General features: G+C 39.1%; 1 protein-coding gene across 2 annotated transcripts in view; it reads right to left on the reverse strand.

Annotated features, from left to right (window-relative positions):
• Window positions 1-9,911: 9,911 nt before the first annotated feature.
• sema3d (sema domain, immunoglobulin domain (Ig), short basic domain, secreted, (semaphorin) 3D) overlaps window positions 9,912-22,527 on the reverse strand; it is a 187,311-nt gene continuing 174,695 nt past the window's right edge. For both annotated transcript variants that reach the window (XM_028814985.2, XM_028814990.2), the window contains exon 18: window positions 9,912-10,872. In XM_028814985.2, coding sequence (XP_028670818.2) covers window positions 10,438-10,872 — 435 coding nt within the window. In that variant the 3' untranslated portion in view covers window positions 9,912-10,437. The remainder of the gene's footprint in view (window positions 10,873-22,527) is intronic.

The following is a 22,527-nucleotide window of genomic DNA, read 5'->3' on the forward strand; positions in this document are numbered from 1 at the left end:
CCCTGTGTTGGCTCCAGCAGACCCCCATGACCCTGTGTTAGCATATAGCGGGTTGGAAAATGACTGACTGGTTTTAAGAAAGTGATTATTATATTACTGGGCCTACAGCCTAAGTTTTTACTGGGTTATAATTTCCAAAATAGTGTTAGCTTTTGTCCAGCAGATTTGTGCAAATTCACTTTTGGTTTGGTGTCATGTTAAATTCTTTTTTTTCTGTAGAATTTGAAATCAAACCACAACAGACATTATACAGCTGTTTTTGTTTATGGGCACTAACAACTAAGGGTGTGGATAATGGCTGGGATTTAGGAGTCATATAAACATTTTTCTGGTTTCAAGAGCTGGTTGCAAATGAATACTTCAAATAAATATAATTTCAGACAGAGATGTCACATTAATCATGCAATAATGTTATGGCATTACTACTGCAAATCTTAACTATTTACACAATTGTTAAGCTTACTCTTCAAACTTAGCAGTAAGAAGAGATTTTCTTCCTAGGAAATGATGTGGTTACCTAATCATAGGCACTCCTCTATGGGTAGGTAAAATCCTTGGCATCAGAGGCGTAGTTAGGGTTTTCAGCGCCCAGAGAAAACTGAAGATTTCGTGCCCTCTCCTGTTTGCCAAAATGGGGAAGGAAAATTTGGCGCCCCCTGGATGCTGCGCCCGGGGAAAGATGCCACTGCTTGGCATAGGCTGATTTTGGGGGGTTGAGACTGAGGACTTTCTGATCTTTTTCTGTTTTTGATTTACACAAGGTTATATTTTAACGCATACTTTCAATTTCAATCAGGTACTGTATTCTTAAAGGAAAAGCAGCAAGAACACTTGAATTTACCAATAGTATTAACAAGATAGAATATATATACATACATATATATATATATATATATATATATATATATATATATATATATATATATATATATATATATATATATATATACTGCGGTGGGCTGGAGCCCTGCCTGGGGTTTGTTTCCTGCCTTGCGCCCTGTGTTGGCTGGGATTGGCTCCAGCAGACCCCTGTGTCCCCGCAGTTAGGATATAGCGGGTTGGATAATGGATGAATGACTGGATATATATATATATATATTGTCGCAGTAGAGGCGTGGAGCCACCTCTAACACCCTCAGGTACCACTCCAGACACTGGATAAAAGTACAAGACTTCTTTATTTTCTTCAAGTACAGTGCACAAAGCACCCTCCACTCCACACTCATAAATCACAATTCTCTCTCTCTCAAACCAATCCTCCTCGCCCAGACACTTCGCCACCCTACCTCCCAGCTCAGCTCAGTGTCTGGGCTTTCCCACAGTCCTTTTATACACCCTGACCCGGAGGTGTTCCTGCCCAATCAGTCCACAGTTCCTTATCCCTTCCGGGTCAGAGTAAACAGTACTTTTCTTCAACCCGGGAGCACGTCGTTCCTTCCTGTCACGTCCTGTCCTGTTTAAAAATTGGTACATTTGCAGCCAGGATACATTATACAGGTGGCTACCCTAAACCTTCATGATGTCTGGTGTGTTTATTTGTGGCAATATATATATATATACTAGCCAACCCGCAGCGTAGCATACACTGCATAATTTTGTATTGATGGGTTAACACTTCCTGAAAGACACAGTTGTCCAAATGGGGTTGGTTTTGAGGATATGACTGTAGGTGAATGAAAAGATGTAACTCTGGAGAGGGCAACATACAATACAGTGTTTTACACGCTGCATACAGCGATTTATATCGAAGTATAGACACTGCTAAGACCATGGAATACCCCTCGCAAACTGTTTTACACGCTGCATACAGCGATTCACATCTGCGACAAACAAATTGTTTTACACGCTGCATACAGCGATTCACATCCGCGACAAATATGATTCTTCTTAGATGGTGCTGGCACGTCCACCCTCGCTCTCGAAGCATACACACTGCCTGATCATGTGCCTGCTCGCAAGAGCAACTAACAGAGACCCGCCCACCAACTGTAAGACCATGGGATACCCCTCGCAAACTGTTCTATACGCTGCATACAGTGATTCACATCTGTGACAAACAAACTGTTTTACACTCTGCATACAGCGATTCACATCCGCGACATGATTTTTCTTAGATGGTCCTGTCGCGTCCACCCTCGCACTTGAAGCATACACACTGCCTGGTCATGTGCCTGGTCGCAAGAGCAACTGACAGAGACCTGCCCACTAACTCTAAGACCATGGGATACCCCTCGGAAACTGTTTTACACGCTGCATACAGCGATTCACATCCATGACAAACAAACTGTTTTACACGCCGCATACAGCAATTCACATCCGTGACAAGCATGCCTCTTCTTAGATAGTCCTGTCGCGCCCACCCTCGTTCTCGAAGCATACACACCGCCTGGTCATGTGCCCGCTCGCAAGAGAAACTCACGGAGACCCGCCAACCAACTCTAAGACCATGGCGTGTAAAACAGTTTGCGATGGTGGACGCGGTCGTGCGTCATAACCGAAAAGAATACAGTGGAACCTTGAACCGAAGGTTCTACCTTATGAGTCCAGCCCCCTCTCTCTGGCGCTGCCTGTGTGTGTGTGTCTGTCTCTCTCTCGAGCTGCCTGTGTGTGTGCCTCTGTCTCTCTCTGGCTCTGCCTGTGTGTGTGCGCGGCTCTCTCTCTCAGGCTCCCTGTGTGTGTGCGTCTGTCTCTCTCTGGCGCAGCCTGTGTGTGTGCGCGGCTCTCTCTCTGGCGCTGCCTGTGTGTGTGCCTCTGTCTCTCTCTGGCGCTGCCTGTGTGTGTGCGCGGCTCTCTCTCTCGCGCTGCCTGTGTGTGTGCCTCTGTCTCTCTCTGGCGCTGCCTGTGTGTGTGCGCGGCTCTCTCTCTCGGGCTGCCTGTGTGTGTGCGTCTGTCTCTCTCTGGCGCTGCCTATGTGTGTGCGCGGCTCTCCCTCTGGCGCTGCCTGTGTGTGTGCCTCTGTCTCTCTCTGGCGCTGCCTGTGTGTGTGCGCAGCTCTCTCTCGCGCTGCCTGTGTGTGCGCAGCTCTCTCTCTCGGGCTGCCTGTGTGTGTGCGCGGCTCTCTCTCTCGCGCTGCCTATGTGTGTGCCTCTGTCTCTCTCTGGCGCTGCCTGTGTGTGTTCGCGGCTCTCTCTCTCGGGCTGCCTGTGTGTGTGCGTCTGTCTCTCTCTGGCGCTGCCTGTGTGTGTGCGCGGCTTTCTCTCTGGCGCTGCCTATGTGTGTGCGCGGCTCTCTCTCTGGCGCTGCCTGTGTGTGTGCCTCTGTCTCTCTCTGGCGCTGCCTGTGTGTGTGCGCAGCTCTCTCTCGCGCTGCCTGTGTGTGCGCAGCTCTCTCTCTCGGGCTGCCTGTGTGTGTGCGCGGCTCTCTCTCTCGCGCTGCCTATGTGTGTGCCTCTGTCTCTCTCTGGCGCTGCCTGTGTGTGTTCGCAGCTCTCCCTCTCGGGCTGCCTGTGTGTGTGCGTCTGTCTCTCTCTGGCGCTGCCTGTGTGTGTGCGCGGCTTTCTCTCTGGCGCTGCCTGTGTGTGTGCCTCTGTCTCTCTCTGGCGCTGCCTGTGTGTGTGCGTGGCTCTCTCTCGGGCTGCCTGTGTGTGCGCGGCTTTCTCTCTCGGGGTGCCTGTGTGCCTCTGTCTCTCTCTGGTGCTGCCTATGTGTGTGCGCGGCTCTCTCTCGCGCTGTCTCTGTGTGAACCTCCACTGAGGTTGACTAATGAAAAGTCAACGTGGCTCAGAGGTGCATGTGGAGTCTAGCAGAGACGAACGTGAATGACGCCCGGTGTTGTGTCGTCGTATCCAATGGTCTTAGAGTTGGTGGGCGTGGCTGTCTTGCGTGCTTTCCATGGGTGGCTACTTGTCGGCGGCTTAGTGAATTATATACAGTGGGCATGGCTGTCTTGCGTGCTTTCCATGGGTGGCTACTTGTCGGCGGCTTAGTGAATTACATACGGTGGGCGTGGCTGTCTTGCTTGCTTTCCATGGGTGGCTACATGTCGGCGGCTTAGTGAATTATATACGGTGGGCGTGGCTGTCTTGCGTGCTTTCCATGGGTGGCTACTTGTCGGTGCATGCTTTCCATGGGTGGCTACTTGTCGGCGGCTTAGTGAATTATATATATAGATATATATATATATACCCCGTGTCTGCGTGGGTTTCCTCCGGGCGATCCGGTTTCCTCCCACAGTCCAAAGACATGCTGGTTAGGTGGATTGGCGATTCTAAATTGGCCCTAGTGTGTGCTTGGTGTGTGGGTGTGTTTGTGTGTGTCCTGCGGTGGGTTGGCACCCTGCCCAGGATGGGTTCCCTGCCTTGTGCCCTGTGTTGGCTGGGATTGGCTCCAGCAGACCCCCGTGACCCTGTGTTCGGATTCAGCGGGTTGGAAAATGGATGGATGGATGGATATATATATATATATATACAGTATATATATATATACAGTATATATATATATATATATATATATATATATATATATATACAGTAAATCCTTGCTATCTGTGGGTTCTGTTCCCACTGATTTGCTCTGTTATTATAAAAATGTTACCTATTTTGTGACACAATTAGTCTAATCGCACCTATTCAAGAATAAGGTTCCCACTGTGGGCTGAGGGATGGGGTGGGTACAGACATCAGACCACAGCATGAGAAAAAAATTCTGAGAGACCTATTGTGCATAAATGACACTTGAGATTGAGCAATGGCAGATCTCTGATGACCTTAGATGTCCATGTGTGTGCCACACTGAATATATCATGGTGTGTCAACAGTGTGGACAAGCCATTGAACTCCATTTATGATGGGGACCGGGGCTTGCAATTGTTCCTCACAAACAAAGAATTCCCAGTAAATGTGGGTCATAACCTCGCACTGATCAAGTCCCTGCCCAATGTACACAACACCAGTTGCTACTAACAATTAGATGGTTTAGTGAGGTCCTTGGATGGACTTGTGGAGCAACTAGAAGACGATTGAACTTGACTATAGAGGAGGTAACAATGTTTCCAGAGGTGAACCTGTGGAAGAATTATTGCCAAGCAGCCCCCCCACTCAATATCATTGATATTGGCTGACAGCAGAAAGTGCCAACAGATTTGGAAGCATTTCACTTTAAAAGAAAATGCAGTTGTCTGCTAACACCATAAGACTAAAGTAGCTTATCATCTCAGCACTGCAGCAACATCTTAAATTGAGACATCTAGGTTTCACCCAAGATTTGCCTGAGTTCACAAGCTATGGATTGTATGTAATTTTAGTGTGGTACTTAACTAAGAGATGTGTCAGATTATTATACTGGCTTTGGATTCATAATGCCCCTAGATATTTCCAGCTGTGTTTCTTTCTCCTATTTTAAAAGGATCACAAACGCCTTCTGTCAGTCATTTTGGCTAGCCAAGCATATAACATAGTAGCTTGCATGCAAAATGCTGCAGTCTAATAGCACACAGGGCATTTAGCATGGCTGCACCTACTGTATATGCATAAGATTATGCTTATGACCACAGATTAATTTTATCACACTTTTCTGGATCTGTCATTTCCACTTAAAGAATACTTGTTCTCTTCTGAGTTTACAGTGAGTAATGTGTGTGGGGTTTCCATATAGACAAATTGGCATATGAAAAGAGAGTAATGACCCAATTGGAAAACTGCCCTTCATTTTCTCTAAACTCTTCCACTAGCTCAATGTGTTACACAAGACTTTGGTGATATTTTTCATGTGATCTACATATCTAAAATATAAATTCCTGATAATGTTATGACAGCATAACTATTTAAACACAGAGGCCATTTCAGCTTTCAATGATCAAGCGTATAAAACAAATGGAAATAAAAATAAACTAATCAGTCAATATTTACATTTATGAAAACAGGAAAAAAAAAACAATTTGTTCAATCTGCAAAAAAAAAAAAGAAAAAGGGCATTTTTTAGTAAATTAATGAAATGAATCAAAATTAATAATAAATTCAGCATAATGTCATTTATATTGGTTAGTTAATGGCTAAGTTTTCCCATTATCTTATCCAGATGCTTTTTAATGGGTGCTAAGGATTTGGCCTCGGCTATGTTACTTAATGGTTTGTTGACGACTCTTTGTATAAAGAACTGCTATCTAGCTTCAGTATTAAATGGAATTTCTTCTACTTCTTCTTCTTCTTCTTCTAAGACTAATGAGGCTTAATTCCCTTTAGCCTGTCAGAGTAGAACATGTCCTTTATTCCCAGGATGCATTAGGATGTTCTTCTCTGCCCGGCTTCTAGTGCTGCTGTCATATATATGGTGCATTGCAGTAAGGAGACCAGGGTTTGCATCCCAGGTCTTGCCTTTGTGGAGTTTGCATGTTCTCCCCATGTTGGTGAAGGCTGCCTCCTGATGCTCCAGTCCAAAGACATGCATGTTAGGTGGATTGGTGACACTGGCCGTGTGTATGTGTGGTGTGGGCACATGTGTGTTCACTCTGCGAGTGGCTAGTGCCCAGTCCAGGGATTGTTCCTGCCTTGTGCTCTGTGTTTGCTGTTAAAAGGTCCTCCAGCGACTCTGCTTAGGATTAAGTGGGCTTTGAAAATGGTATAGTATGATATATATTTAAAAGCTTCTGCAAATAGCCTAGACCGGGGTCTGTAAATTCAGTCCTGAGGGGCTGTAGTGGCTGCAGGCTTTTGTTCCAGCCTGACTGATTAATTAGAAACCAGTCCTTACCAATAATATATCTTATTTAATTTTATAACTTGTTTGTAGGAGGGCGGCACCGTGGCGCAGTGGTAGCGCTGCTGCCTCGCAGTAAGGAGATCTGGGTTCACTTCCCGGGTCCTCCTTGTGTGGAGTTTGCATGTTCTCCCCGTGTCTGCGTGGGTTTCCTCCAGGTGCTCCGGTTTCCTCCCACAGTCCAAAGACATGCAGGTTAGGTGCATTGGCGATCCTAAATTGTCCTTAGTGTGTGCTTGGTGTGTGTGTGTGTGTGCCCTGCGGTGGACTGGTACTCTGCCCAGGATTTGTTCCTGCCTTGCACCCTGTGTTGGCTGAGATTGGCTCCAGCAGACCCCCATGACCCTGTAGTTAGGATATAGCAGGTTGGATAATGGATGGATGAATGGCTGGAACTTCTTTGTATTTTCAGTCAACCATGTCAGATCATTCTTATATCATAGAGTTTTTTCCTTTCTAAAGTACCATCCAAATGATTTACGGCCTGAAGAGGGTGAAGAATTTTTAGTTTTGAACTGTTTTCTCTTCCAAATATTTTATTAAACTAGATGGTTCATTAAGAATAAACAGGTGTAAACAGAACCAAGTTATATAGAGAACTACTGGTTCCTTTGTATCTTATTGCTCACTAGCCACATTACCTGTCGAGGACATTTAATAAAATAAATGTAAAAATATTTAATATCGTCTTGCCAACATTTATCCTATGCCTTTCTTCTGTATCCGTGTGTGTCTCAGTCTGCCTTGGTTGGTGCTTCCTCTTATGATTGCGTTCACATAAAGTCTACTTCTCAGGCTTTGCCATTTCAGATATGTTGTTTGTCTCATGTCTTTGTTTTGACAATGACCAATAGTAGACAAGCCCCCATTACCTGGTGTGAAAATATTAGCGTTTTCTTGTGAGTAGTTCCCACCTTGAAGATGACTCTCAGCATTCCTTTTAAGCCTTTCCTTGATATCCTTATATATGTCAGCCTCTCTTATCTGCTGCTTCTCATCTTGGTTGTGTTTGACTGAGCAACCAAAATCAAACTGACCAATCAATTTTCTCAAAGGGACTGGGCATACATGCACACACACAGTAGCATTTTATCATATAGTAGATAAGGAGCAATTAAAAACAGTCAATGCAGCTGCTTAAAAATTAAATAAGCAAATAACAGGTGGAGGATCTTAACAAACGAGACCGCTAAGATGAAGTACAAAATGTACGTGGCTTCAGCAGCAATAACTGACTTCTCATTAAGAATGTGGACTGGAACAAAAACCTGCAGCTACTACAGCCCTCGGGGGCTGATTCTGTATACTCCTGGCCTAGACAATACCATGGGACTGGAAAGTGCATCAGCAGAATAAGCCCTTAAAACACTTTTCAGAGGTTGTTTCCACTGTGACTTCAGCAAACATAAGGAATTATTTATTATTTTAACATTTGTTGCTAATGTACTGTAGGTGCATCCATATGGATGATTATCTACAGTGGCCTGCTGACAAAAAATGATTTAGGCTAGAGAAGGATCAGATTTATGGAGCGATATCATTGCTGTTACTACAGATAATGTTGTCCATCTCAGGATTTTTTTCCTTATAGTATCTAAGGCTATCATTATCATTCTCTTATTTCATAAAATGTTTATAAAAGGCATTTACTGGAGCACTGTGCTTTCTTTGTTCTTGTAGTTATAAATATTGGTGTGAATATTTCTGTGCTTATTCTGTTTTTGCACATGTTTGCATTATGTGTATGAAGACCTTCATGTATATTTTGGTGCATTGCTTGGGAGAATTCTTCCACATGGCAAATAAGAAAGATGGCAACAGGTCCAAAATTCACACATGCAGTAAAGAAACACTCTTAATTCTTAATCATGTATAATCTCTTGTGAACTCAACATAGGGTCTTTGTAATTATCTTCCTCTTTATATTTGAGAAAGGTCTGTCGGGGCTTTTAAACAAATCGTGAAGTTTACTTTGTCACCCTTTTGCTGCTAAACTTTTTGTAGATCCAGTAGTGCATATTAATATTATTATTTTTATGTACCTACTGTGTTCAGCAATCTAGCATCAGGTACAGTTGAGCAAAAACCTCAAGGATTGCAAATGATGCAGTAGAAGTTTTAGACAATGGCTACAACTAATATTTAGTGAATCTGGTTTTTCAATTGATATAAACTTGTAAAAGATGCTCCTTATCATAGAACTTCAAAAATCATTGCAAAAATATATATATATTGTAGATGCCATACGGGCTGGACGGACATGCTGGCCAGGAAAGGAAGCAGACCCGGAAGGAAGAGATGGACGGACAGCCCCTACAGAAGTAGAGAGATCACTAGGGAGCATGCTAGATGGCAGCAGTCCCGGATATCCCCACCCAGTGGGAAGCCAGCAGGGCATGCCGGGAAATGTAGTCTGGCAGGGCAGCTCTGCTGGGGTCACGGGGTGCCGCAAGAGGGCATACCAGGGAAACAATATATATAATAATGTATATGTATAGATAAATAGATACACACATGCACATGCATACACTCACACAAATTTATTTATACAATATATACAGTATATTAATGACACAACATAACCATGCATTAAAAGATGCTGTAACATCTGACAATAAAATGCCTATATTTACGATTATAGTCCAGTTACTGACAATTAATACGTTGGGATGCCTAAAGCAGAAAATGCTGTAAGCAAAAAGAGATTCATTCAGAATTGTTTTATAACATGACTGTTTAAGTTTGTTTTCACATTTCTCTGTAACTGATTGTTATTTGGAGTGTGAATTTTACTTTAAAAAAGAAAAACAGATTAAACATCCATGAAATTTTTAACAAAGAAAACACATGCAAAATGTCTGAAAAAACATCAGATTTTTGTCTTGACATTATTATTAAATTCTTGCAACTAAATTGCATTTAGTTTACATGTTAATTATTTGATTGGTCACAGTCTTCTAATACTAACCTTCCACAGCTTTACTTTACAAATGTAATATTTATATAAAATGGCAATACTGGATTTCTGTGTCCATAACTTATCTATCATTTCCACAAATAACAGTCGATGGTTTGTGCTCCCTGTTATAGAACAACATATGAGGTCAATGAATTCAGTGGTCCAGGATTTTACGCATTTATATCACTTCATGAGTGATCAATAAATCTGTATACTTCAAGTTCTCCAAATCAGCTGTGCCTGAGATTTATGAAGACAAATTCTGTGGTGTACAAAACAACTTTTTTATTTTTAATGAAACAAACATTATTATAAACGATAAGTAAAAAAAATCCTAATTTAATGTACCATGACAATAACAAAAGCAGTTCTTAACCACATATATTTATACAACAAATGACACCAACAACAATTCATTGGACATACTAAGAGTGTAGTCGTAATAATAATAATAATAATAATAATAATATTAATGACATTATACATTATAACATATAAAAGTTTTCTTAGCCTATAAAGCCAAGTGTCAGAAAGGATCCTCACATCTTGCAAAAGATGCTGTTCTCTTTACAATTTATTAAAATATTTACATTTTTAATAACAAACATGTGTGAACATACCACTACCTTTACAATGCAGAAAAAATCATATGAAGTGTCCTACCTTGTATTACTTGCAATTAATCCTGTCTAGTAACACATTTTTGAGTATGATTTTTATGCCTCTGCTGAAGGGAACTACACAAAAAATTAGATTAATTTTTAGAAAGAATAAAACATCTAAATTTTATGTATCTGTACCCTCTCCATTCTTTGTTGAGTATTGGCTGTGATGTCTCCGATTTCTGCTTTTCTTCATTTCCTGCATGTGTTTCCATTTGCCGGCTGATCCCTTATTTTTCTGCCGTCGTTTCTCTCTGTGCCACATTTGCTCACAGTAATCATCCAAGGTGAATGAAGGGCTGCTGACAAGCTGGAGATAGTCCTTGTATCTGTAACGGAATTCAGGAGTAAGATCTCTGTGGCGCCCTTCTTCATCTTCTGCTTTACTCTGTGTGTTTTCCATTTGCTCATTTTCAATTACTTTTAAATTAATTTTAATTATAGTATGTGTAAATGTGTGATCTTGGGCTTTGCAGTAATACACCCCGGCATCTTTTTTTTGCAATGTTCGAATCAATAGGCCCAGTTCTACTTTTATAACTCGGTCATCAAGTTTTACCTGGAAGACAAAGAGATAAAAGTAAAAAAAAAACTAAATGCAATAAAATATGTCCTATTTCAAACTTTGACAAAGATTTATTCACTAACAAATAATTTTACAAAATTAGAATGTAATAAGATAAAAGTGAAAAATAAACCAATGTTACATGCACATGCCATAATCTCCAGTATATCATTAAATATCAATTCATTCCTTATACCTGGTTTGCAGTGGCCAGTGATGCACGCAACCACAGCCAGATTCAGAAAAACAATGGTTCAATGTATGATGTAGCTGCACAATAGATTGGAAATTCATCACAGGGCAAAACTACCCAGACATACTCAAATCACTTTGGGGTCACCAGTCAGCCTAACAGTATGTACCTGGACTGGTAAAGGAAACTAGAGAAAAAAAATATCTAAAAGGCATCCTAGCTTTAAAGTGAAGTTCTATGTGCTGTCATTTTTCTCCATATCACTGTGCAACTTTTTTTTTATCTTCTGAACACACTTTATGCAGTGCTGGACAATGACAAATCCAAGCTTGTTTGGCACCATAGGACCGAAACACCCTCAGCAATGCAATTGGGCTTGGGTGCCAACCTTGCTGGTATTTTGATAAAAGAATCTGAACAACATATAAGAAGTGTATAAATTATTAAACAGTAAAACATTAACATTTAAGAAGTAAAGTTACATTAAGTACTACTGCAGTGCCTTCGGGTATACCTCATTTTTTGTTTGCCCATTACATGCTTAAATGTATACATTTTTTGGTGTACCTACCCGAGAACACGCAACATATAACCGACCGTGGGAGAAGCATGGATTTTAAACACGCGTTGAGTTCATCTGCTGGTCTCTCTCGTGGAATAACTGGTAATGTTTGACTAAAATCTACAGCGAGTAAAACGGCATTATCTCCTATTTTTTTTTTTTACGATCTCCGAGATCTTGCTTTCTTCGGTTCAAGGATTCATAAGCTCTTTTATGTTCCATGGTGTACTTATCCCAAACCATCATCTTTGAATGTTGCAAGACTTTCGCCTTGTATGTAGATCGGGGTAATTACATTCATTGCATTCCTAGTCTGAATCACAATCTGATTGTATGGGTGGTTACCTGGCAGGTAACGCTTATGCTTGGTCATCAAGTCGTCTAACATCCGCCACGTGCCCTCTTTTAATTGCGAGAAGCAGATATATATAGCCAAATTCTCGGGCTTCGTTGCGGCGAAGTACTGCTTGTAATTTTTTATTAAGAAGAAAAGAAAACCTTTTTAAACAGATCGAAAATATACCAATAAGTATTTGTTAAGGATTTGTTTTTTTGTGAACCTCCCTTTTCACAGCTGTCGCGCTACGGCGTGTGCTTCGTTTATTTGACAGTATGTGGATCGTGGTAATTACATTCATGGCATTCGTTTTCTGAATCACAATCTGATTGTATGGGTGGTTACCTGCCAGGTTACGCTTGTGGTTGGTCAGCAAGTCGCCTTACGTCCGCACGTGCCCTCTTTCTGTTCCCAGAAGCAGATCATAGAATGGTTTTAATAGTTTACTTTCAAATAATGCAAAGAGTATGCGACACGTGTTTCTCCCTAATTCTGGGCTCATCAGGCATACACACTCACTGCATCCCCTCTCGGGAATCGTTTTAATAGTTTACTTTCAAATAATGCAAAGAGTATGCAACACGTGTTTCTCCCTAATTCTGGGCTCATCAGGCGTACATACTCACTGCATCCCCTCTCGGGAATCGAATCTCTATCGTCAGCGCCAGAGTTGAAGCCCCTAACGTTGCGGTCAGCAAGTCGGCTAACATCCGCCATGTGCCGTCTTTCAGTTGCGAGAAGCAGATCATAGAATGGTTGAAATTGTTTACTTTCAAATTATGCAAAGAGTACGCGACACATGTTTCGCCCTAATTCTGTGCTCTTCATGCGTACACACTCATTGCATCCCCTCTCGGGAATCGAATCTCGAATGTCAGCGCCAGAGGTGAAGCCCCTAACGTTGCGCTACGGCGTGTGGTTCGTTTATACCTCGTGTCTTCTCATTAAACTTTTATCTCGCGAATATGTTATTGCAATCCGCAGCGGGAGCGTTTCTATAAACTTAATTTAAACTTACGTTTTATACCGTGCTTTGTTTCCCTTATGAAGATGCTTGTATGCTTCAGTCGCTCGCTTCTTATTGTTTCGCTCCCTTCTCAATTGTTTAATGAATTTTTTGTTCTTCGCTGTTTGCGGCTCTTCCTTCATTTCTCCCTACTGCGTTCACAGTCTTTTCACGTGATTACGTGGGAGGCGTGATGACGTGAAACTCAACTCCGCCTCCCACGGCCATCGAGCTGCCGTCCATTACAGTATATTGTCAAAAAAGAGGTTCCAGTTATGACCATTACGCGTTGAATTTCGAAATGAAACCTGCCTAACTTTTGTAAGTAAGCTGTAAGGAATGAGCCTGCCAAATTTCAGCCTTCTACCTACACGGGAAGTTGGAGAATTAGTGATGAGTCAGTCAGTCAGTCAGTCAGTGAGTCAGTGAGGGCTTTGCCTTTTATTATTATTATTATATATATATATATATATATATATATATATATATATATATATATATATATATATATATATATATATATATACATACAGTATATATATATAAGATTACTCACTCACTCAGTTTATCACTCACTCACCCATGAACAAAAACACTATTTCCAAATGCTTGAATTTGTACTGGAGAAATGCTCTGCACTCTTTGCTCACAGTAACACATTGGGTACGAGCACTTATGTAAATCCACTTCAAGCACTGCTTCACATATACATTCACATCTGTGGACTTTAAAGGGGAACTACATACTGCCAAAAAAAAAACATGAAAAGAAAAACTGGACTTCATTGCACACCGTAAGCAAATAATAATTGTAAACATCTAATAATGATAGTAACATATATTCAAATTTCACATTATTCCTACTAATTACCCATTTAAATCAAAAGAATACACATTTTCCAGTATAGTTGTGTTTTGCAATGACCATCAACAAAAGTCAACTCATTAGGAAAAGCAGAAAAAAAGCTGGAGTTGATCTAAAGCCGGAATCTTTTACTCACAGACCATTGTGTATAGCTTGTTCAAGAGTAAGTAGCTCCACTGACCTAACCATAATATTATTACTTAACTGACACCTTTATCCATGGTGATTTACAACATACAATCAGTTACATTTCTTTTGTTTTTCCAATTGGAACACAGGCAGGTGAAGTGTCTTGCTCTTAGTCACATAGTGTCAGTAACAAGATTTGAACCCATAACCTCAGGTGTTGAAGTCTAAAGGCTTAACCACAGTACCAAACGGTACTTTGGTATAAAGGATATATATATTGCATGGTACTTCTGCAGACCAAGTTAACCGATGGCTCTATAAACTGATATCCATTGTCTTCTGAAATTTTCTGGACGAAGCCAGGTTACACAGCGACTTTGCAATAAAAGGTTTAAATAATCAGAATATTAAAAAAGAGCAAAATCTTTAAACAAAGCAATAAAGTGAGAAATAATTCACCCAATTTTAGTATACTCAAATGCTTATTTCCTCAAAACATTACAATTTCTGGCTTCATATAAAGATGGCAGAAACTGGGAAATATCTGATTGAGGCAGGTGTCCAGTTTAAAGTAGTAGTAGGTTGGGAAGGAAACCTGCAGTTAAGGTGCTCCACGAGACTGAACCTGAAAACCACTAATTTAAGCCTTTGCTGATTAATTAGCACGCAAATAAGTAAAACAATGAACTTCTGGTTCTGCTTTAGCACTGTGTGTTATACACAGCCGTGTCTGTACTGCTTTTCACTAATCATCAGTATCTGAATACGATTAAAGGAGCAAAGTCCACAGGAAAAAAAATAGTAAACAAAAGTTAGGCTTTTAAAGTAATGGCAAAAAAATTTCAAATTTCTTGTACACCTTTCTGAATGCTAAACTACAGAAGAAAAAATGCCAGATAATCAAACAATAATATCAGTTAGGCACAAGCTGGACACACGTATTTGTGAAACTGGTTGGAATAAAAAAAAAAAAAAAAACTGCAAGAACAGAGGTGCTCCATGACTTCCTAAATTTAAGAACCACTGACTTAGATAACAAATGTGTTTTATAACAGGGAATTTTTTCCATGAAAGCTGTGGGTTTCTGAATGCATGCAAGTAAACTGCTTAAATAAGCCACACACTTTTTGTATGTTCAAGAAAGAAGATGTGATTATAGAGGCCGTCACAAATGCTAAGGAGAAGTGAAACGTGAAACAAATTGAGGAAGCACATCTAATTGCTTTAAGAAGTTCATAGGTTAAAATTAGAGACAAAAATGCCTTTACTTTATCATGGCAGAAGATAGTTGATAAGACAGTGATAGACTTCAGGTGAAGGTCAGAACCTTATGGCCTAAATGAATGACCTGTTTAGATGGCTTCCTCCTTACAGAATGAATTGCATGTCACGGTACTGTCAAAACTAAAATAATACAGCTGTACTGCATGAAAGCAAAAGTCTTCAAAGCATACTTTAGTTTATTATCTGCAGTGAAAAGCTGGGCATAGAAAAAAACTGGAAACAGATAAAAAGATGCATTCCATTTTGAGTCAAAAGATTTCTTTTGTTTGACATAAAATGTAGACACGTTTTTAATAGCAAACACTAATTTTTTTTGTACTAAGAATGAGTGATTTTCCCCATGTCAATTCAGCATCTACTGTATAAAGTTCCAATAGTAGTAGTTTTATTGTCATATGTACAGTGAAATTATTTCTTATACTGTATATCCAACCAACAGGCAACACATCGTGACTCTCTCATGTCATGACAAACAATTATAATTCAAAAAGATGCACCACCTTGGCTTATGTCCAGTCAGCCTCACAAAATGTCATGATGGCTTGCATAAGACACACTGATAATACTGTATTATATTGAAATTGATAAAATAAATTACATTTATGTGATAAATTCTATTAAATGTAAAATAAAACTCACATTTTAAATTTCAAATTTACTAAAAAAATCAGTTTAAACTGTATGGCAATTTTAAAAATGTGGTATGATTTATCCTAAGATTTTTTTATTATTTTAAAATGCAAGACAGTGCAAAAGAATTCAATGAAAGCAGGGAACTGCAATATATGAAGATGCCAGGGTGTTAGGTTTCATGAATATTTTTGTTGTATTAACCAGACTCCAAAATTAAAATTTATTAAGCTTTATTAAAGCTACCTAGACCATGATGGGTTAGCACAGATCTGAGACCCTCAATATTATTATTTCATTATGCAAAACAATGCACAGTATACACTGTATACAAATTAACAGTATATGAAGATTTTAAGTGGTTACACAATTAAGAAACTGGAGCACCCAGAGGAAACCCACGCAGACACGGGGAGAACATGCAAACTCCACACAGGGAGGACCTGGGAAGTGAACCCAGGTGTCCTTACTGCAAGGTCTCTGCACTTTGTCACCGTGCCTCCCCTAATAGCATAGTCAGTTATATAAATGTGAGCTATGCTTTATAATAAGAGATGAACACAAAAGCAACCTCTGCCTAGCTACTTATTGGGTGTCACCAGTGAGAAATCAGTAAGAGCCCTCACCAGCTCTATTTAGCATTCTGACTTGGAGAAGCTGGCTGGCTGCTTGGGTCCTTAGAATCAGAAAGCATCCCTTTACCCAATTGTGCTATATGATGTTCTGGTCAAGGAATGGAACCATAAAATGAAATCAAAAACCAAAAAACAAGTGAAAGTCATAACCAGGAGGTCAACACCATGCTTTTGAGCCTAAACAACAAACAAAACTCATAATTAAGAAAACTTTGAAAACAGGTCCAAATAAAATGAACAAAAACAAAGAGGCACATGCAAAAAGATTTTTAGAATTAAATTCACAATCTTTTTTTACAGGAAAATGGCAATTAAAAAGAGCCATGCTGATACGTCACATGCCATGACTTCCAGGAGCTTGACTCTATTACCTGACGATAGAATAACAAAAATTACAGCACCTATGAAAATTAGAAATGACGTCGCAGGAAAAACAAAAACAAACAAGACATTTTATCTGTTCATTTTTTGTGAATATTCGTTTTGGAACATAACCGTATGTGTGTTTGGGAGGAACTCTTTTGGTTCAGAAAGATATTAATATTGTTATTTAATTTAAAGTGTGTCACACTGATATTTCAGCTTATTTTTTAGTGTTTTGCTAGGACATACTGCACCATTACTACTGAATGCATCATGTTGCAATCCAAGATTATGGATTTATCCCTTGAACAGTGTTAGTCTTGAGCTAAGAGTATTTGGCATTCTGGTAAATGAATGATATTTTTTAGCTTCTTAATATGGTTAATAATGTTACCATTTTTGGTGATATTCTAGTATTCTTACATTTTCTGGTTTTGGTGATATTCTAGTAATGTTGGTAATGACTCTTGGCAACTCTCATTTTGACTTCACTTATAGTTTAACCCTCTGGATTTTGTTTTTGATATCAACACTTCGGTATTCTAGAAAACTTTTTTTACAGCTTCCCAAAAATGTGCACATCTTCCAGTCTATTTTAACAGCATTTTTGTAGTAGCGTATAATCCACTGTGCCAGCAGATTATATGAAGAATTAAAAAAGCAGGAGAAGAAAGTCTGTGCTGTGTAGCTGCTTTGAGAGTTAATGACTGGCATAACAAAACAACAAAACAAATACAAAAAATAATGATATAACTGAAGTGAAAAAAGTTTCCGGGATAAAATAAATAGTTGTACATCAAATACAGGAAACAATTACTAAATCCACATAGAAAACTTCTTTTGCTCAATTAAGCAACCAGGCTTCTGACCTCTAACTGTAACAGCAAGAGTGTAACATTATGCAGCAAGCTCTCTTTTCAGCCTAACAGCCATCATTATATTGGGTCTCCAGAAGGTCCTAAACAAGTCTACATTTTTCTGATTTTAAAAGTTGGATTAGTTTAAAAGAGAACAAATAATTTTATTATTTACCCATACATTTTTAATCCTCTAATTTCAAATCACAAATGTAATCTCAAAAACAGTTCCTGAATAAGCCCCTTATATATAGTCTGTCAGTTCACCGCACAGCTCAGCCCCTTATAGTCTGTGAGTTCATTGCACAGTTCATTCACTTATCCTGGGTAAATTTAAAGCTGCCAATCCACCTAAACTGTATGTCTTTGGAATACATTAGGAAACCTTACAAACTGCACTCATATAGCGATTGGGAAAGTGTTAGGACTTTGCTGGGGACTTATTTGTGCCTTTAGGTTTTCTTTATTAGCACTATTATATTTTCTCTTTCTTTATTAATTATACAGATCACACGTACGTGATAGTCCAGGTCGTCTGCAGCTGCCATGTCCCTTTTGAACTCTTGAACCAGTAACTGTCAATAGCCATGTCTGAGATAAGTCAGGCAATGAGGAAACAAACAAGCAATAGAGTATATTTCATCACAGTGCTTAGTGCTTGTATTTAAACAAAACAAAGTGTTCAAAAAGTGCATTGCAGAAACATCTTCTTATAAATAAACAATAAGTAATTCGATAAAAACAGGTGTGCTGGTGGAGGTACAATCTCCAATAAATTAACAATAATATATTATATATATAATATTTATAAAAATGGTGTTTAAATCACTGGCAGACTCCTGCCCTTTAAAACAACCTCATCTGCATACCCTTTAAGGTGTCTCCGCAAAAAGAGGTGATGTCCACCAACAAGCGCAGTCAACATTTAACCTGCACGGCTCCCTGCCACCATCCCAGACACTCAGTGTAGGTGCTGCACTGAGCCCTGCCCCAATATCCTGCCAATGTTCTTCGGCCTTCAGCCTGGAGATGACCGAAGCAGGCTCTAGTATTGCATTATTTGCAATTCATATTGAGTTTTCAAATCATGTTTCCAAATATGTAAAATAATGATAATGTGAATGCAGGTACAGCCCTGTACAGGAGAAACTTGTGAGGTCCTACGCTCCTCCTTGCCTACTCAGGTCTGCTAATGATATGGTATCTAGTGATGCCACCTCTGTGTGGTATTAAATCTTATGTGTAGCTCCTGTCTGGTGGAACAACCTTCCCACCTCTATTCGAAATGCTCACTCCCTGAATGTGTTTAAGAAGCATTTTAAGACTCTCTTGTTTCATGACTTTCTGTCTAACTGATACTAGCTATTACATAACCTAGGACTTTTAAATTAGCTTGTCTTTTGTTCAGAGGCTCTTAACTTGTGACAATCAATTTTGAATCCTTGTCCTATAACACTAGTTCCTGAACAGTGCCCCAGACTGATGTTTTGTTGATTATATTGACTTCTTTTGTAAGTCACTTTGGATAAAAGTGTCGGCTAAGCAAAAATGTAAATGTACTGTTAGGAATGAAACACATAGCAAGTCAAGAAGATGTGCCAAAAAAGTGAACAAAGAAATTATAGTATTTTAAATCGTTAGTGTTAGGAGTTATCTGTAGTCTCCGATAAAGACAGGGCATTAATGACTTCTTCTCCAGGAATAATTCATTGATTTAGTTCACGAATCAAATGAATGAAAATTGTGTTACTCATTTGTAAATGAAATGAATGAAATTTGTGTAATTTGTTCTTGTTCAAACTAGAAAGAATCGGTTCTTTCAATAAGCCATAAAAAAGTGGGTGCTAAAGTAAAGTTGAAAGCAAATAATTGGTAGAAATTACAATATAATTCTCATATGGTTCAGTTTTGTGTGTATAATTTGTTGAATGTACAAAGAGACATGAATGCATCAGTTTAACATATGATCTATTTAACACAATACCAATAACAAATTTTACAAAAAACATTTAAAATATTCCAATATAAGTGAGTTGTTAATGTAGTTTATTTTTTTAAGGAACGAGAGAATAATCAATTAAGGAGTTCTTGTTCACCAATAATGATTTAGTTCTAACTAGAAAGAAACAAGAATTATTGTGAATGACAATTATTAATCATCTTAACGAATACAGCTGATGGCATCACACATAAGCTTCAGCACTCCTGTTGAGCTCTACTAAATCAATTTCAATGTGTTTGTGAATCGATTCCCATGATTCATTAAAAAGAGCTTCTTCAAAAATAACAAATTGTTTGCATATCGCCCATAACTGTTTACTGTAGACCACCCTTATCTTCCATTATTTTAGTGATACTCTTAATCCTCATTACCTTTTCACAGCCAGTCACTCCATTTTATTAAAAATAATAATCTCAGCACTAAAACTTTGGGGTTGGTGGCAGGTTTGGCACTCCAGCCATCGTAAAAAACCTCACACTGTTCCAGTGTGGTGCTGAGGAGTCTCGTGCTGTACTTGGGTTCAATCAGCAAATATATACCTATACCTTTTTTTATGAATAAACTAATCTAGCTCAAGGTGGTGAGGAGCCAAAGACTATGCAAACAGCAACAGATGGAGGGAAGAAATAAACCCCAAACAGCCATTCACAAAGCACACTCACATATACACCCATACAGTTGCAATTTGGTCTCAGCAGTTAGCCTTATGCACAGTAAATATCTTTGAAGTGTGGCAGGAAAGCTCTCACAGCCACAGAGAACACGTGGACTATGATTTACATGCCATCTCCAGGATGTGTAAGGCAGCATTACTAACCACTGCACCAAAATGCTACCCTCAGCAATAAATAGCAAGATATAATTAATAATCATAATAATTTATCCTGGTATCTTGTTTGAATTAATTTGCAACACATGCAAAATCTATTGGAGATCCTAAGGGATTTACATTCTGGCAAAGGAATCTTCCCAGTACTGCCATGAAAAATGAAACTATGTTATTCCAGAAAGGAAGCTTGTTCATTCAGAGGTTTTAAAGGGCGCTGAAAATAATTTTTTTAACAAAAGAACAAAGCTACTGACCGAATGATGACCTTTATTACAAAAAAAAATCTTTGATGTTTGACGTCCGTTTCATAAATAGTGGGTGGAGGGTACAGTGCCAGTGTTCCAGAGGTGACAGGAAGAAGCCACCCCACTGAGCCAACTGCTTTCAATCCAGCCTTGTGGTTTCCTTCATTTTTTCCGTGAGGAAACACTCCTAAATTTTATGATGAATTTGAGAAATTACATAATTTCATCAGGTCATAAAACTGTGTTAAAAAAATTTCCAAAATAATCTTCACTGAATATGAAAAAAAGATCTTTGCGCTCTGAAGCTTATTTTCCAGTTGGATACATATATTTTCATGCAACTATCTAATAATATGAAATATATTATCACAATTTGTATTTCATTTCAAAGTTGTTAGAATGGAAATGATGTTATAATGTAAGAAGAAATCAGTAGATTCATGGTATTACTAATGAACCATATTTAATAAGTCATATACAGTATTTTGTTGTTTGAACCTAAATTCAGGTAGCAGCATACACAGGCAGCACTGAGTGAAAAACAAAGAGCCACTCTGAATAATCAATGACGAGATGCTCTGATAAGCAATGAATTATTCTGAGAATGAAAGTTCCAGATTTCAAAACAAAAGCAGCAATCTTCATTCTCAGTTTGCTCTCCATCCCTATAGAAAAGCATGAACCAGTTTGATGGATTGTGCAGGTCCATGTTAACTGATAGTTTAAATGGCTAAATATGGCCTACCACCTGTGAATCAGAAATATGCTCAAATGTAGCTGCATAACAATATCCCTGATGCAGCCATTCAGTTGGGTGGACTGAACACTTTTCAAATGGACTAAGTTGCTTCAGCAATGGGTAAGGTGCACAGAGGTGGTCTATTTCTTTATGTGAAAAGCAAATGATGAAAAAACGTTGCAGCAGTGTCAAGCCAGCAGTGCTGGAACATTTAATGGGAAGGTGCCATCCTTTTTACTTGGCACGTTTACCTGTTATTTTTATTCTGACCATTTACATCGCTCGGGGAGTTAATTCTGGTAATTGTAATATACAGAAATGTTACAGAGCTACAAACACTGCATCCTGGTGGTTTAATTATTGTGGTTGGAGATTTTAATCACATGAACTTGAAATCTGTTCTCCCCAGCAATTATCAATATATGAACTTTCCAACCAGGGGAGGGAACAAACTGAAATTTGTGTTTACAAAAGTCTTGTGATGCTTAAATTGCCGTACCTGGCCAATACTTTTGTTTTTCTAGTCATGTTTCCATTGTGCTACTGCCTGCATACAGAACACTTCTCAAATGCTCAAAACAATTGAGACTGTGGCCAGTGGATGCTGTTTCAAATTATCATTATATATTCATTTGCCTATTATTTATTTAGCGTTCTTTACCTCTCTTGCACTTGTCCTGTGTTTATGTATATGTTGCCACGAGGTCCTGGAGAATGTTATTTCGTGACACTGTGTGCTGCAATGCATATGTATGGATAACAGGACAATAAATCCACTTGATTCTACTTGAGTTAATCTTCTATGTCTCTATGTACAACACTTCTGAAATACAAAGATTTCTAAACTAAGTTATATACAGTATATACATACAAACATTTGTAATACACACACTCAGTTTCTCAGGTTCATGGAGAACCAGGTACTATAGCAGTAACATTAAATGGAATGAGGGGATGTGATGGTCTGGGTGAGC

The sequence above is a fragment of the Erpetoichthys calabaricus genome, chromosome 1 (genome assembly GCF_900747795.2).
Source record: "Erpetoichthys calabaricus chromosome 1, fErpCal1.3, whole genome shotgun sequence".
NCBI classification, from domain to species: Eukaryota; Metazoa; Chordata; class Cladistia; order Polypteriformes; family Polypteridae; genus Erpetoichthys; species Erpetoichthys calabaricus.